General features: G+C 36.3%; 1 protein-coding gene across 3 annotated transcripts in view; it reads left to right on the plus strand.

Moving 5' to 3' along the window:
- Nucleotides 1-12,111, plus strand: part of PCMTD1 (protein-L-isoaspartate (D-aspartate) O-methyltransferase domain containing 1) — a 44,869-nt gene extending 32,758 nt beyond the window's left edge. For all 3 annotated transcript variants that reach the window (XM_079796635.1, XM_079796634.1, XM_079796636.1), the window contains 3 exons: nt 4,847-5,018; nt 7,735-7,858; nt 9,074-12,111. In XM_079796635.1, the coding sequence (XP_079652761.1) occupies nt 4,847-5,018; nt 7,735-7,858; nt 9,074-9,438 (661 nt within the window). In that variant the 3' untranslated portion in view covers nt 9,439-12,111. The remainder of the gene's footprint in view (nt 1-4,846; nt 5,019-7,734; nt 7,859-9,073) is intronic.
- The last annotated feature ends 6,296 nt before the right edge of the window (nt 12,112-18,407 follow it).

An 18,407-nucleotide genomic window follows, 5' to 3' on the forward strand; every position in this document is an offset into this window, starting at 1 on the left:
TATATGTGTTCTCTATTTTCTTACAAATGATTTTCATTGTACATATTAGTAAGAGTATGCCAAATATTTTTTCCTCTCTGCATAAGAGAGTAAAAAGCAGTAATTAATATTTAAATCAATAAATAAGTCTAAAATAAGTGAATTTGTAGTTATTACATACATTTCAGAACTATTTTTTTATACAGATAACATTGTTGGAGATATAATTTAGTGTAATTTAGGAGTGTAAGTCATTTTTATCTGGGAAATTGTTTTGGAAATGTTCTTCAAAAAATAAAAATGATTGCTGCTTTTCATTTGAATAACATAAAATTTTAATGAAGTTTCCTAAATCAAACATAAAAACTACGGAAAGAATGCATGAACCATACTTTTATGAGTAAAATTATAACCACATAGAAATATTTTGATAGACCTCTTGCCGTTTTTGTTTTCTTTTCTTTTTTTAGGTTTCGTTTAGTGTGTAGTTACTGTGAAAAGGTTGAATTTGAATTTTCTCTCACTATTTTTAGCTTAGATTTTATATGTAAATCTATAAATAGTATAGTACTCTTTTCTAATGAACTGAAAACTTCTAGTTAGTTTATTGCTACAGTCTTCCAGATTATACAGAAAATGTATTTGTGATTTAAATGTCCTTTGCCTGTAGAGGTCTATGGAAACTTAAGGTAAGATGTAGCTTTCAGAAGATAGTAAAAGCCTAAGGAAGAAAATGTTTTCTTTATTTTTCTTCTCTACATTGGAAGAATTAATAGGATTTGCAATTTACTCTAATAACATGCCATCATCTGTGTCTGAAAAGTAATAATTCATTCTTTACATATATGATATGAATATATGCTATGGATATGAGCATATCTATAAATCTGTGCCTGTAAATTTTTCATCATAGACTTTGGAAAAAATATTATTAGTTCAATTGGTATGACTTAATTTACTTGAAATGCTATTATCAAAGTCATAATTTTAATATCAGAATACAAAATGTCTTAAGTATTATCCTCAAGTATATACCTACTCAGAAATATAAAGCTCATCTACAAGTTTTTTATTAGGAAAAATGATTGATAGCTTATTAATATATGAAAAAATATGTAAATATAGGCAATTTGAGAGTTGTTTTCTTTATTAATATGAAGGACTCTGGTATTTGGTGGAAAAGGTCATAGTTGTAAGTATAATAAATAATCCCCAAATAGGATACTCTCTGGCAGACACTTGCTTTATAATTACTAAATTGGTAGTTACAACCTTCTTGTAATGTGTTTGGTATATGAATTCACTATTATGTTCTAGATATTTCAGTATAATAAAAATATCATGCTTTTCTCCCCAATTTTACTTTGTCCTTAAAGTTTTAGTATTTTGTATCTAGAAATAGTTCAATCCTTTTGAAATATTGGCTCAAGTTCAACTAAACTTTCAAATTTAAGTATTCTGGTAAAGGAAATTAATATAAATATGTCAAATAAAAGTGTAAAGACCCCATATGCATATGTTAGAAGTATATGTTCCATTTGCACTAATGGAAATTATTTATAAATTTAGAGATCTGTTTTTTCTCTAATGATCCTTTGTAATACTTTCTACATTGAAGCAAATATACTTGTTCTCATCTGATTATAAGGGAAAGCATCAAATTGTTTCCTAGGATAAGGGTGGCTTATTTAAGATCTTAAGAAAGGCTCCTAAAAAGTGCTTTTCAGTTATATAGAACAGCTGACTTATTCATAAAAGGAAAGAGTTTATTTTACTATTTGAGTTTTGCTTTTTAAAATTTTTTTGACATTTTTGGAAAAAACACACATGCATTCTGTAGCATTAAGCTACAGTTATTTATAGTAACAGATTTAGTAAAAGAAGAACTATCATGTTGACAGTGCCATAGGCACTTATTTTTTTACCTTTTTTTTTTTTTTTAAATCTGGGCAAGTTTCTCTTCTAGTCCTGAGTTTTTTGTGATTAGTACATTTAATTTGTCAACTTGGGGTTCCTATTCAAAGTTGGTAGGTGGAAAAGTTGACAAAATATTTATGTTTCTTATATGGTTTGCTTATTTAGTAAATGTTTTAAGTACTGGAATAGGTCATGGAGATACAATTAATTCAGAAGAAATATTCAAAGACAGCAGAAAAACCAGGAGAATATTTCAAAGGGATGATTGGGTTAAGGAGAAAGTCTTTGATGCTTCTCTATTTGCACATGATAAGTAGAAGGACAGTTGCTGAAATTTATGTGGTTATTGAAATATATCTGTCATATAAATACACACATGAATATAAGATATATATTGATATATTTTACTTTTTCTGTCCTGAATCTTTGAAATCCCAGGTTAATTTTATTCTTGCACCTCAGTTTGGACTAGCCACACTTTAAGGGTTCAGTAACCACATGGTGCTAGTGGCTACTCTTGTGGGTATTGTCTCTAGATTGTCCTGTCTCATTTTTAACATCATGGCTTCTCATTTCTCAGGGAATCTTTCTGGACTTCCCCAGGCCTGTTGGTTTCCTCTCATCCTCAGTCCTGTAGAATCATATTTCTTTCCTTTAGAGCACTTACCATCGTTGTAAATTAATCTTTAACTAGTCAGATAGTTTGATGCTTGTCTCTTCCACAAATACAGGAATGGATGTTTCCATTGTATTTCCAGTCTTTATACACAGCTCAATAAGTAGAATTTGACATAATGAATTTTGCTGATTACTATAAGGTAACTTGAACCAGAGTCACAAATTTAATTTTAGATCAGGCACTAAAATCTTGCTAATTAATTTTGCTGGGATGAGAATGTATAAAATATCACTAATATGAGAAGTAGTTTTAATTGTAAGTTGTTCACTTAAGGATATTTCTCCACTATATTTTTAAATAGTAGGAAGCTTTTAAAACAGACTTGATGGTAAAACAGGGTTTAATAACTCAAATTTTTATTTAAGTTTTATGGTCATATTCATGTTGAAAATTATGACTGACTTAAATTATTATAAAAGTAAATATTTAAAATGAATGAAGATTTTAGATAAACTTCATTGAAAATAGTCTAACTTTTTCTTTATAAAGAATGCTTACTGTGAGTCTGATAAAATAATTAAACCACCTGATCCACAGTATCTAATTACTTGAAAGCCAACAAATAATATAAATTATATTTTGGCCATATTTTAGATAATCATAGGTTGTAACATAGTCTTGAATATAAAAGAGAAATTAAACATGGTCCCTATTGTAGCTAAATTTACACTTTTGTGTGTGCTATGCAAGTGGAAAATGAGGTACTCTTAAAAGAGTTGGATAAGATTTTATTGCAAAGCTAATATTTGAACTGTATCTTGAAGGGATTGCAGGCATTTATCAAAGGAACAGCACAGATACAATGTTTCAAAAACACTTTATAATAGTTCCTCTAAGCAATTAGAAGCAAATAATTCAACATAGTATGTGTGGGTAGGGGCAGAGCCAGGAAATGATTCTGGAAGGACAACTCGACAGTGGCGTCACACAGAGCGCACATGACATTCTAAGGAGCTTGAACCTCTCCTGCCTGTCCTGTAGGGAGCAAAATAATGGAAGAGGGACCTTAAAGTGCGAGCAGTGAGGAGGCAGTTACAGTAAAAGAAACAATGGGGCGTAGACTACCTTAGTGTGGGATGTGGAGAAGAGATTATAGAGTATACACTGTGTACTCACCCCCATCCCAACTCTCTCAACCCTCCCCATCCCACTCCCACCCTACTCCACCAGAGGACAGGGTGTGATTCTGGCAAATTCTTTAACTGTCAGGGATCCTAATGTGTCTGTATACTAATGAAAACTTACCGTGTAATAAGTCTGTTAATTACCAAAGGATAGGATATGCTTACAGAGTATAAATGATTGTGATTCAAGCAGTGTCATTTTCCACTGCATGCTGAAACTTTTAATGTAAATGACTTCTTCCTTAAATGATAGCCTGATTTTGCTGTGTGGTCATATTAACTTTAATTTACTTAAGAGTGAAAGGATATTTCATTAATTAACTTTAAAAATGATTACATGTTTTTAGTGCATTGAGGTTGTAATTATGTTATGTTAGAGACTATTTTCAGGATTGTCAGAACTTAAGGCATAAAATAGAATTCTAAATAGGAACGTTTGTAAAAGCACAACTCTCTATGCCATGAACCAACACTGTAACCAGGAGCAGGTGGTCAGGATAAAATGCTTTGCTCTGAAACCATTTCTCTGCTTTGTGTTGCACAGGGAGACCATGGGCCAAAGCAGCAGTGAGGAAAATTATTATTCATTCTGCTCTCTGTCCCAGTCCTGTAACATAGTTCTGCTAAAATCTATTAGGAAAATCGCCCTCATCTTAGTGGTTGAAAGATTATATGGTCACACTGGTACCTTCCCGACAAAGCTTTGCTGTTAATTGTAACAGAAATGTCACGCACAGATGTATCCCGCACCAGCCCTTCCCATTCCCAGTGTCCCCTCAGGTTTGTTTTTAAAGGGCAGTAGAAAGTGAAGCCTTTTTCTCTCTCTCTCTTTTTCTTTATCATTTGTGTGGTGTCACAAGATTGGTGTTGTGATGGGCTTTTCATTATATCCATTTTTTTTAAGCCTTAAGTGAGGTTTCAGTGTGGCAAAAGTTTAGGTTAATGTTTTTAAAATATTTATATTCCATTGATAATAACATATTTAATCAGTATTAAACTTCATAAGTATGATATTTAAATCAAATTTCATGTTTTATCCTTGGAATTAATTTTGGCAACTTCACTACTTCAAAGAACTGGATTATGTTACATTTTTTATCTAATACTTTGTTTAAATGAATTAAAATATATTTGTTTTTCCATGCAGATTTGAGTTCTGTGAACCGGCATTTGTGGTTGGCAATTGCCTCCAGATAGCATCTGACAGTCATCAGTATGATCGAATTTATTGTGGAGCTGGAGTCCAGAAAGACCATGAGAACTACATGAAAATATTACTGAAAGTTGGAGGCATTCTAGTCATGCCTATAGAAGATCAGGTAACTTCACCAGCCTCTTGCTTAATGGCATAGAAAACAAACGCATTAGTTTAAGCTGGGAAGTGTCTAACACCAGTAGAGATACAGTGTAATTTTTAAAGAAGAAATAATCTTCATAGGTCTATATATATTAAAAAATTTGAAATGGTCTCTTACTATCTAACCAAAGGAAATATAGAAAAGCTCTCTCCACTACTATTAGAAGAGACTTGGTCTTTCACCCAAGCTTAGCTACGATCTTCATGTTACAATAGTCCCCCCTTACCCTTAGTTTCACTGTCTGTGTTACCTGTGGTCAGTCATGGTCTGAAAAATATTAAATGGAAGTTTCCAGAAATAAATCATTCATAAGTTTCAAATTGTGCCACATTCTGAGTAGCATGATGAAATCTTGAGCCTTCTCACTCTGTCCTGCCTGGGACATGACTCATCCTTTGTCTAGCATATCTACACTGTACACGACCTGCCCTTTAGTCACTTAGAAGCATCTCAGTTATCACATCGACCTCTAATGTAGTACCTGTATTCCACTTATTTTACTTAATAATGGCCCCAGAATGCAAGAGCAGTGATGCTGTCAATTTGTTTATGTCAAAGAGAAGCCATAAAGTGCTTCCTGTAAGTGTAAAGGTGAAGGCTCTTGACTATTATTAATAAGGCATTATATTATCTCACATTATCACAACACAAATGGTGAGCACAGTAACATCAGGTATTTTGAAAGAAAGACCACATTTATATAACTTTCATTATAGTATCTATAATAATAAAAGCATAATATGCTAATTAGACCGGACAGCCGAGCGACCTTCCGGACGTACTTCCGGGCATCCTTCTGGACGACCTTCTGGATGAAGCTGGGGCTGCGAGGGCCAAGCCCCTTGCACGAATTTTGTGCATCGGGCTTCTAATGCTGTTATAATTCTGTTCGTTGTTTTTTGGAGCGTTTGTTTATTTTACTGATTTCAGAGAGAGGAAGGGAGAGGGAGAGAGAAATAGAAACATCAGTGATGAGAGAGAAATCATTGATAGGCTGCCTCCTGCACATCCCCTACCAGGGATCTTGCCCGAAACCTGGGCATGTGTCCCGCCCAACCTGGAGACCTGGAATGGAACTGCGACCTCCTGGTTCATGGGTTGACGCTCCACCATTGCGCCACACCGGCCCAACTGATTGTTTTATTAGCTATTGTTAATCTGTTTCTGTGATTAATTTATAAATTAAATTTATCATAGGTATGTATATATAAGAAACAAATAGTTCGCATAGGGTTTAATACTACCCATGGTTTCAAGTGTCCACAGGGAGTCTGGAAACATATTCGCTGTGGGTAAGGGGGTACTGCTGCACCTCCCAGCTGCTCCCTCCTTCATTTTTCTGACCTAGAGGTGTTCAGTTGAATGTGATGCTCTCTACTAGCTGTTCAGTTTTCAACATTTTAAAATTCCTTTAACATCTAAAGAAAGAAATCCTATTTGGGGTTTGTTTGGACTGCTTAACTCCACTAAAGAAACAAGTAAATTTTTAAATCTTCATTTAGTACTTCATAGACTCATTTGAAAATATTTTTCAGCTATTTGCCTGCCTGTGGTTTGTAATTATTAGGTATAACAAATGTATGAAATACTAATTTGTTCAGAAAATGTGTGGATCTTTCAAAAGCAAGTTACTTTAAAAATTTATAAAAATGCATTTCAAAAAGTATCTTTACTATTCATATTAACTGGAATCTGAGATGTTTAAAACACTGTGTGATTTATATGGAAGACGATAAATTGTCTGAGATGGCTGGGACCTGGCATGATGTTCTGGAGTTTATATATCTTGGGAGTCCCTTAACATCACAACATATTATTTGCATCTCAGTGGAGTTCACCATTATTATGCACTGTGCAAATTGTTTGTTGGTTATTAAAAAGACATAATACAAAAATATTAATTGAAAAATGTTTTGGAAAAATGTTACTTGAATGTTTCTAGAGTTGAGACCCCCAGATGAACAATCTTTTTCTGTTTTCCTTTACAGTTACAAATTCGGACATTTAAAATATGGCTTCCCATTGGTGTTTTGTTAAATATTTATTATATACTATTATACTGATGTAAAACGTAATAATGATTTTTATCATATAAATTGAAGATACTAGCTTGATCAAGCTATGTCCTGGGCTAATCTTTTTTTTCCCCAAGGACTGATGATGGGTGTTTACTGAGTAGGTATAACTTCTAAACCCTTTATGAATAATTACATTTATTAGTGAAATATCAAATTGGGATTAGAATTAGAATATATATTTTATTACCATTATGGAAGATCATGAAGTTGACTCATTGGTATAGTAGTCAAAACATGTTTTTTTTAATATAATGCTTTATTTAGCTAAACGTATGTGAGACATATTTTGAGAACCAGTGGCAGGTACAGATTGGAATTATACCGCTAGAAGCCATCAGACCCCAGATGTAACATGCAGTGACACGGCCATATTGGGATATTCCATTTGCGTTGAAATGCCTGTCTTCAACAGACAACATTTATGATTCTTTCTTTATTCTTTTATAGTAAATATTTAAGTAAAAGTAATTTGGTTGCATTCACATATAGGTGATTATATAGCAATGATTGACAATTATTTTGTTAAAACAAAATTGTGACTGTAAGGAAATCACATTTCCAGAATTAAGCTATTCTATTTCTTTTCCCCCTCTAAATAGTTAACACAAATTATGCGAACTGGACAAAATACTTGGGAAAGTAAAAATATTCTTGCTGTTTCATTTGCTCCACTTGTGCAGCCAAGTAAGAATGATAATGGCAAACCCGATTCTGTGGGACTCCGTAAGTAACTGGTCCTTTGCAACTGAACTGTGACTTCAACTCCGAGGCTTGGGATTTAATGGACTCTCTCATTATGAAGAATTAAGTAGATATGCAGTAATATATTCATTGGATTTATTCACTTTTCTGTTTAATAAAGCCCTATCTTGCACCAGACACTTTTAGCTGCCTTCGTGGAAACATGAAAAGAAGGGGCAAGTGAAACAAAATTGAATTTATTAATTATAGTTTTGAGATTATTATAATTTATTAACTTGGTGGCGTTTTCCATACAGAGGGACAGCAAACACAAAAGCCTTTATTTAGGCTGAAAAGAGGTTGGTCATTCCAAAACCAGAAATAAGTTTTAGGGTAGTTGAAGCTCACTGGCTATGCTGTAGAGCAGTGGTTCTCAACCTTTCTAATGCCGTGACCCTTTAATACAGTTGTGGTGACCCCCAACCATAAAATTATTTTCGTTGCTACTTCATAACTGTAATTTTGCTACTGTTATGAATCGTAATGTAAATATCTGCGTATAGTTTGACTCAAATCCTTTTTCTAAGAAGAATATATGTTAATGGGTATATTTAAAAAATAGTTGATAATGCTTTCAGAATTATAAAAGGTTGAAAATTTTTTAGTAATGGACACTATTATAACCCTCCGCATCTCTCTTTTTATCTGACAGTTTTTCTAGTTTAGTTTCCTTTCGAAGAGTTTTGGTTATAAATGTGGTTTTATAGTAACATTGGATTTATTAGGAATAGCATGGATGGTGATATGCTTTAAATGAGTGATTTTTGTTCTCTCTCAATTTTAAAGATGTCAACACAAATAGATCTAGGTAGTTAATAAGACTGTCATTGGTTGGATTGATTGACATTTGTAATTGTGAATGTAGAGTAGGAATTTGATGGAAGAGGATAAAATGGGGGAAGAGCCTAAATTAAAAAAAATATTCATCATACCTCTGATCAGGGATCGAACCCGCAATCTTTTGATGTATATGTATGGAACGACCCTCCAACCAACTGAGCCACCCGGCCAGGGCTGTTCTCAGTTCTTAGAATGGTGCTTGGCAGTTGGTAAACATCTGGAAATCTATGTTAGTTGGAAGTCAGAGTTTTTATACTTACTGTTTTCTAACATTCACCAAGAAATACATTTTTTTCCTGTGAAGAAATGATAGTATATAATGCTCTTTTGTTGTGTGTGCTGTGTTTTTTTTTATAGCCCCCTGTGCTGTCAGGAATCTGCAGGACTTGGCTCGTATTTATATTCGACGCACACTTAGAAATTTCATAAACGACGAGATGCAGGCCAAGGGGATTCCTCAGAGGGCTCCACCCAAAAGGAAAAGAAAGAGAGTTAAACAGAGAATTAACACTTACGTGTTTGTGGGTAATCAGCTTATTCCTCAGCCTCTAGACAGCGAAGAGGATGAAAAAATGGAAGAAGATAAAGAAGAGGAAGAGAAAGATGACAGTGATGCCATGAAGCCAGAGGAGCCACCTCAGAATCTACTGAGAGAGAAAATCATGAAGCTGCCCCTCCCTGAATCTTTAAAAGCTTACTTGACATATTTCAGAGAAAAATAACTTAAACCATGAAGAAAGAATGCCTACTGATAATTCCTTTAGTCTTGAAAATGTAGCATTTGTTAGAAGTTAAAGGAGAGAGAAATCTCTTCTATCAGCAAATTATAGTGGGGGTGGGGGGAGTATAACGTTTCTGTCTTACTAATGATGTATTCAGTGATTAAAAATAATCCCTTTTATAAAATATATTTTTCTTTAAATCTTGGGAAAATTGCTGTTTTAATTCAGTGACTTTAAGAGTGGAATACAATAGTCAAGACTTTGTGTACTGTAAATCTTTTTCTGATTCCCACAGATTTGTTTGTAGTAGTGAGGGGTGGACTTCATTTTATATGAGGTTAAATAATTGTTAAGCAAATACAACCTTATTTGAATTGCAGTTTGCCTTTCCTCTATGAAAACTCAAATGCTTTGTAGACCCACTTACCTTCCTGTTTTTTGCAATTCCTATTGCTGAGTTACTGTAGATGCATTCCGGGCAATATATGAGTGCAATAACAATACAGACATTGAGTAATTTAGCTTTAAAAAAGCTTCATGGAATTCAACAGCACTGCTACTTTTGCTTTTGAATCTATTGCCAAAAGACACGGGAAAATACCTGCTTCTCTCATAGAGATTTTAAGAGCATACATCAAGTGAACATTAAAGTAAAACATATATGCTTAATACTCATAATTTGTATGGACGCTTTACATTTTCAGTATTTAAAATTGATGAGGTTATATTACTCTGGAGTTTTAGAAGATAGTATATTTAGGGTTGTTTTTTCTATAGTCCACTGTGTAAAGTATTTGGTTTTAAAAAATCCATTGTTCTGTATGACTGTTGATAGCACAGTGAGTGAATGAAAAGCATGAGTGATGGCCACTTCTGGATCCTGCTCGGTGGCAGGGCCTGAGCAGAGTTGGTTATAGCAGGTGCACTTTAGCAAATGGAACTTCTAGTTCATCTGAGTACTTCTCTTTGGCTGAGCTAGTCTGCGTTTGCTTTGAAATTCATTTTCGTAGTATAAGAAATATTCACAGAAATTGTATATAGATGCCTTTTGCTTTGAAAATTTAGTTCCAAGTCATAGTGTAATCTTTGGGACCCACATTGTGCTCATTTAATTTCTTCCCATGTCTGTTATTTCTTTTGGTAAAATTATAATGATTTTCTTTTTTTTTTTTGCTGAATGTCACATAAACTATCATTTGACAGTTAATAGCTTTTCAGTGATAACACAAGTACTAAATGCCATTTTTTAGTGTCTTTTCATCATACTAGGGCCTGAAATCAGTCATCCTCATTAAGGTATACAATATAGCCTATTTAGTCATTAGTGTCACAAGGATTACATATTATTTAAAAGGGAAAGTCTGAGAGTATCACTTATTACCACCAGCATCACTGTTAAAATAGTTGATCAAATATGCTGAAGGAAACCCAGTCAGTGTACAGTGGAAGGATTATCACCTCTGCAAATACTCAGTAATACATAGATGCTTTAAAAAAACTTAGTTCTGGAAATTCCACATGTCTAAAACCAAGTGTTTAAAATATTCTAAGCATAAACGATCCTAAATAAATGAGAACATTTTAGTTACATAATTTCATGGAAGGTGATTGTTTTATACCAGTGACAGAGGCTAGGGGGTTGGGTGGGGTATCTCCACGAGTTTTCTCAGATGATTACTAAACCGTTACTTTTAAATGCCTCATGCCATTTCTGTCAAGGAAATTGTTTTATACAATTGTCATCTATTTAATTTTGAATTAAATATTAGTTTTAGAAGTTTAATCTTGAGTTCCTGGTATGTATTTTTACCCAGCACCCCTCCACACACATTTATTGTTTTCAGAGCTGATCCAGATATGCAGACGTGATGATTTTCTTAAATGATGGTTTCGCTGTCAGGAGAGAGTTTTTATCTAGGCTGATTTTGAAGATTGGCTTTTTCATCACATTTTTTAGTCTGTTGACCTTGGCAAAGTGTACACCAGATTTTCATGATTGCATATTTTTGTCATTGAAATGTATCCTTTCTGTTTTTAAATGCATTCATTTTACAGTTGTGATTTTATTATTGACTTTAAAGAAAGAAATAGAAATAAAAACTGATAATGCAACTGAAAGCCCTTTTATGTATTAATGGGAATATATTAGAGTGATAAACAATATGTTGGGTTTGTGTTTATTTTTCAATGCATTCATGTTTACTTGAATATAGGTGATTATGTTTTATAAGTGGAGAAGTAGCAAGTAAAAGATGAAGTAAAGTTAATTGAGAATGATGAGTATATCATGTGATTTTTATAGCCAGATGAAAAAATAGAAATAATCTAACCCAGTAAATTATTTTGCAAGAGAGAGTAGGGGAGGTAGCATGATTTTCCTAAATCAGACAGCTAGTTGGAGATGGCTCAAAATAGCATCCAGCATCTGATAAATCCCAAGGAATTTGTCAATGGCACCATAACTACTAAGAAAATAATTTAAATCTATACTGCTTATTGGTCTATATATTTGGTTCTAGTATTAATAAAGGAAAATGGCACATGTAGTGGTTAAAATAAAATATAAAAATGTGTGTTGGTTTCTAGCTGTCTGCGGGCATAAAAGTGAAGCAAAACCTGTTAAATTGTGGGAAGACTTGGAAAATTATTTTAAATAAACAATTGCATATAATGAAACCATTTTTCAGTGGCCTGGCTTTTTTCCTTTAATTTAGGTAAACTCAATACCCCTATGGGTATATGCTGCCTTACAGTTACCGTGGTCTGTATTTGGACATCTAATATTCTTTTGGCTGTTGCCACCTCTGAAAAGTGTAGAGTTCTTGAAAAATTATTTTTGTAAAATATTTAGTAGCTGTGAAGGGTGTTTATAAAATATGTATTAAGTACAAGGAATAATTCAGTGTGCATGTAAATACAGCAAGTCCTCACTTAATGTTATTGCTAGGTTCTTGGAAACTGATCTCAAGGTAAACAGTGTACAACGGAACCAATTTTATCATAGGCTAATTGATAGAAATTAAGTTTCTAGCTTCTATTTTTGGTCACAAAAACATCACCAAACTTCTAAATAGACCTCAAATCACATCTATGGTTAAACATTGAGATAAATGTGAGTTACACATCCATTTAAGAAAGATGAATACAAATAAGACCACTGTTTTTCAACCCACTCATTCCTGTTCCAGGCTGTGGGTGGCCAGGAGCCTCTCCTGGCAGCTTGGTGCGTGCACACATACAGGGACATTTGGACATGCCATTCACCTCATGTGCACATCTTCGGGATGTGGGAGGAAACCAGAGTGCCCAGAGAACACCCACCCGGACAGGGAGGGTGGGGAAACGCCACACAGTGACCTCACCAGGAATCAATTTATTTTTCCTCATCAACATAACCAAACGATGTTGAAGGAAAATACGTTATTCAAGGACGCCCTATGTGTGTGTTCCTACTGTTAGGATGGCCTACTTGATTTACCATTATATATGTGCTCCTTCACAATCTCATCTTAATCCCTCCCTTCTCATGGGTAACCCTTTGTGTTTATCATGAACACAAACTATCACATGTGCCTGTATTTATCACATGTGCCTGTATTTACCGATACAGGCACATGTGATAAAAGGACTACAGCAAAAGCTGTAGTCCTTTTATCACATGTGCCTGTATCGGTAAACTTCATATAAATGGAATCATACTTTATGTATTCTTTTGCAATGCAATCTTCTACTCACATTTATCCTGAGATTCGACTAGGATGTATCTAAGTTAGGTTACTTACATTCACATCTCACATTCTAATTATTCTACTGTTGATGGACATGTATTGTTCCCTCAAATAATTCAGTTGTGAACATTCTTCAGCGTGTTTGTGGCTGTATGTGAGCAGGAGTCTTAGTGTGTATATAAAGGCGATACTGGGTCATGGAACATGTTTATATTCACCTTTAGTAGATGGTGCAAATGTGTTTCCCAGTGTAACAATATATGTTCCTTCTAGCAACATTCAAATGTTCCATTTTTCCATCTCCTCACCTACGTTTGGTACTGATTTTTGCCTCTTTGGTAGGGGCTATGTGACCTATTGAGGACGTGTGTGTGTGTGTGTGTGTGTGTGTGTGTGTGTGTGTGTGTGTGTGTTTAATCTCTTCAAGTGTTTCTTGATTTTGGGTTTTCTTTCTGTAAAATTTCGCATAGTAATTGTAGGAGTGGGAGTGAAAAGGAAGAAATTGGCTTTTTTGGTTTATTGCTATACTTAGACAATAAAAGACACATGAACAATGTCCAGAGTACTTAAGAGTTTGATTTATTTAAAAATAAATCATTCTTGTTCATGGTTAACTTTTTTTCTTCTGATCATGTCTTAATCAAAAGCCCCACATGTTTAAGTTTGAACATTTTGCCAAAAGAGGGCAGTATTCACCTACAGTAGAATGTAAAGGGACCAGAAAATTACTGCAGAGAAGGCCAATGAATTTATTTTTTCCCATAAGGTTGATAAAATTTGATAAACTAGCTCTCCACTCACTAGATTTGTCTCCCAGTCCAGTCATCTGGGATTGTCGCCTAAACTGGACCATCCATGTTTCAATTTGTTTTTCTATTACTTTTACATTTCTTGAAGTGCCAGTTTAGGGTGAAATTTGTTTGAAAATTTCAGTCTTTAAAGATAAAGCCCAAAACCCTTCTTAGATAGCTGCTGATAGAGTGACCAAAACATACGCGTTTAGCTGCGAGGCAGATGTGCTGAAGAAGACTGCTCTTTTCACCAGTGTGTCCCCAAAGGGGGGCCGCTCACCTCGGTGCCACAGGGCCTGTTCAAACTGCTCACGGAAAACAGAGTCCGGCCACCGGTGCTGGGTCCAGAGGTTGCTCAGCCTGGTTCTCAAAGGGGCAGAAATAGGAGGTTGGGGAACCAGCTAGTATTGTAAAAAAATATTAATCATGCTCTATTAACCGTGATTGTTTTATTCTGATTAAAGAAGGCACATTCTAACTTGGCTGGCGGCCGCACTCAGGACCTGGGAGCTCCCCGAGGTCAGCGCTTCCTCCCATTTGGAGCTGCCTGTTATTAGGAAAGCACTCATTTAAGTTCAGAGTGTGGTTCCAATTAATTATGTGCTGGCAAACTGCACTTATTCTGTTCATTGTTGGGCTTTGTCCTGCCTGGGTGATGTTCTCAGACTCAAGCCCATGAAACACTGTTGGTTTTCCAAAGCGGACCCTCCGAGTTCTCCAGTGGAATACCGGTGCATAGAAGCCTTACTGAACAACAAGTAACAACTAACCCACACCCAGGAGGCATGGTGGGAAGTAGAATAAATCAAAATTTAGGAATCAAACGGGTCTGGGTTCAAGTCCTACTTCCTTGTCTTATGTATGGGAGAATATACCTGTATCATTGAACTGACATAGTTAGATCCAATCAGATAATATGTGTGAAGTGAACATTTGTTGTATCATAATTTTCCACCTTGACACCACAAGAGAAAGGAAAATGCTGAAGGGATATGCCGATTCGTACGAGTCACTGCTCCAAGATGAAGTTTTTGCCAAGCATGTCTTACTCTCTCTTGGAGGTCCATTCGCGGGCAGAGAACAATAGCCTTAGACTCCTGGAGTTCTGAGATAGGATGATAAGATCAGCACTGTATATTTTGGGTCATAATTATGAAATGAGGATTTAGTTTATTCTTCATGAGAAGTTGAAATGGGTGGGTTGGTAGTTGCATAAAAAGTGACATATATATGGTCCATCAGCTTCCTGGTAATTTAAGCATTTTGTTAATTTTTTAATTTTTATGCTTGAAAATATCAAAGGAAGTCTCACTCTAAAAACTAGCGAGACAGTTTCTGGGACATTGGGCCGTTGCTTTGCATTGTCAGCGCACAGCCCTAGAGGGGCCTTCATGCTAGGTAGCACCCCTTCGTCATTTTGTACGAAGAGTTCCTGGCAGGTAGCATCAAAGCCTTTAGTTAGAGATGGATAGTTTGTCCAATCAAGTGCCATGGACTTAAATAAAATACTAGATAGGATCCTATCTGCACTCAGATTTTGCTTTTTAGGTGTTTCAAAGAAAAAATTAGCACTCCTTAGACACTCTTTTAAGGAGGTCGTGAACAGATGGGAAGGACATTGTCAATGTAATTGCAGAGAATGCTGCCAGTCTGTGAGCCTGATGGCCTTGCAGACAAAATGTGTGCTGTCTGGGGTGAGTTCTCAACTTCTTGGTGTATCAGTTTCCTATCTGTAAAATTGGATGCTGATAGTGTTCACCCTCCAGGGTTATTCTGGGATGAAATGAGTTCATGCATGTTAAGAGCCTAGAAAGTGTCTATGAAAGTGTTCACTATTATGAATTACTAGAGGCCTGTTGCACGAAGATTTGTGCAATAGGCCTTCCTTCCCCTGGCTGCCAGCACCGGTTTTCCTCCAGCACCCGGGACCCAGGCCTTCGCTCCGGCCACAGTGAAGAAGCCAAGCCTCTTCAGTCTTCAGTCATCTTAAGTCTTCAGGCTTCGCTCGGCACCTGCATATGCAAATTAACCTGCCATCTTTGTTGGGTTAATGTGCATACTCACTCCTGGTTGGCTGGTGGGCATCATGGAGGTATGGTCATTTTGCATCTTTCTCTTTTATTAGTGTAGATTATGTTTATAACCAAGGACAGGAGCTATAAACTCAAATACCTACAGGAAACTGGCTGGTAAGTAATTTGAGGAAACTAGGGTGGATGGAAGACATATTACTGTGTAAATGGGATGATGGAAAACTGACCGGGGGCTTGGCAGCTGAGGGACCAGCAGGAGGGGGAGGTGTGGCAGCCTGATGGGCCAGCCAGCTCCTCAGCTGATTGTCCTGTGGAAATTTGGGCTTGTTAATAACTTGCCAAAATTTTCAATAAACGATGGATATAAAAAATAAAATTTTCTACCTTTTAAATACTAGTAACTTATTAAATTTTTAAAAGTGAAAGGCCCAGGACTTTTGGTTTGTGACCTCTATTAGAGAGATGATATAAAAGCTGAGAAATATATATAAAGTCTATAAAAATTGGTCCCCTACTTCTTATGGACCAAAAATCCTTGAATAGGATTACATTTTCAGGTAAACAATATCATGAAGGACCACAACTAAACACATTAAGATAAGACAAATGGAATGTGGCTAAATTTCAGGAGAATCAGAAATTTTGTTAAACCATACTTAAAAATATATGTATTGTCACTATAACAGTGAAAACAATGTCAGTAACATATTTAACACTACAAATGGCCAAAGTGATCAGTAAATATTAATGAGTAATATTGTTATAATTTTCCTTGTTTTAAATTCAAAAGTATGTAGAGTGTGAAGTTTTAAATATTTGATTTAAAGGCACTTCCCTTATGTACAAACCTTGCTTTGCCCTCTAAATAATACAAAATTAGAGCAAAAAGCCGGTGGCAGGAAATGGGAAAACGATTTAACCTCAGTCATGGAAAAAATGGATCCAGCCGATAAAAATTTCATCGTGTTCAAGAAGAAAATAGGATTCTTTTAGCTCTCTCCAATTTCTATTGCAGCTAGATTTCCTTTTTCCTTTAACCCCCAGGGGTTACTTTTACCTTGAAACAGAATTTTTCATAACTTTTTTATAACTGACAACTTGCTGGCTTTGACTGATCGCTGACCAGTAGTGAAAAGGCTTGAACTCCATAAACGTCTCCCCCATTTGGCCTGATTGAAGCGAAGCCGGAGGGGGCCCAGCTGAACTACACACACACTCACACCTTCTTCAGTTGTTGATCTGTCAAGGAGAGAAACGGGACTGAAAGGCATTTCCTATTGACACCTGCTTCATAAGCCAGGGGGGACTATTTCAGCGATGTCCCCAGTCTTGGGGGCCTCCCACCGCCCAGCCTCTCCGGCCTCAGGATGCAGCCAGTGCGTTTCTGTGAGAGGAGCTGGGAGAGGCTGCTCGGAAGGCCAGCTGAGTGTGCATGAAGCCCAAGCACAAAGAGTGGGTGAGAGGACAGGGAGGAGAGGCCCGTCTAGGGGTGCGGAGAGGTAAAAGCCTCTGGTGGTTGACACCCTTTGTCCAGGGTGTGATATTTGGGAGTCATCCTTCAACCAAACTGACTTCCAGGAAAATTAGATTAGGAGATAATGAATGCCAACGGGGACATGTTCATGTGGGGTTCCCCTGGGGACGCAGTTGAAGATGTCCCGCAGGCAGCTGTAGGGACCTAGCGCTCCGGATCTGGGATGCTCGGCGCTCCTGGGGAGTGTGTACCAGGAGGATGCAGGGCGAAAGGAGGAGGATCAGAACAGCATCGCCAGGAACACACAACTGAAAGGGAGGAAAGGAGCCCACACATGACAGGAAGGAAGACAATGGTCTGAGAAGGCCAAGCCAGGGCGAGGTGTGGGATGTTTCCCGGAGGGAGGTGTGGCCCGGGTGCGGCAGAGCCCAGCCTGGACAATGGAAGGCAGCCTGGCCATCAGGAGGGTGGATGGCTTAGCCAAAGCAGCTGCAGCAGCGAGAGGGGGACAGAAGCCAGATGGTAGGTGTGAAGGAGGAAGAGGCTTGCTTTTCCAGATTTCAGAACTTGGTTGTGTCATGGCCTGTCGCAAGGACAGGGATTCGAATTGGTATTCCTCTGGAAAGAACATAGACTTTGTGGGGAGAGCTTATCCCACAAAAGGGAGGGGATAATCTCAAAAGATATCATATTGTTCATTTCAGTTTTTGAAAATGGAAAGCTATGGGTACAGAAAACAGATGAATAGCGGAAGGAATTTGAGATTAGAAGAGGACTGTCTACAAGTGGCACCAATAACTTACTGGTGAACCTGAACTGACCATATTTTGATCTTGGTGGTACACAATCATATCGACTTGTCAAAACTATGCTGAAGAGATTGACTTTTAATATCTAAAATTTAACTTAAAAATTAAGATAAATTAATAAGATAAAATTACCT

The sequence above is a fragment of the Cnephaeus nilssonii genome (assembly GCF_951640355.1).
Source record: "Cnephaeus nilssonii genome assembly, chromosome: 18".
In the NCBI taxonomy this organism is placed as follows: Eukaryota; Metazoa; Chordata; class Mammalia; order Chiroptera; family Vespertilionidae; genus Cnephaeus; species Cnephaeus nilssonii.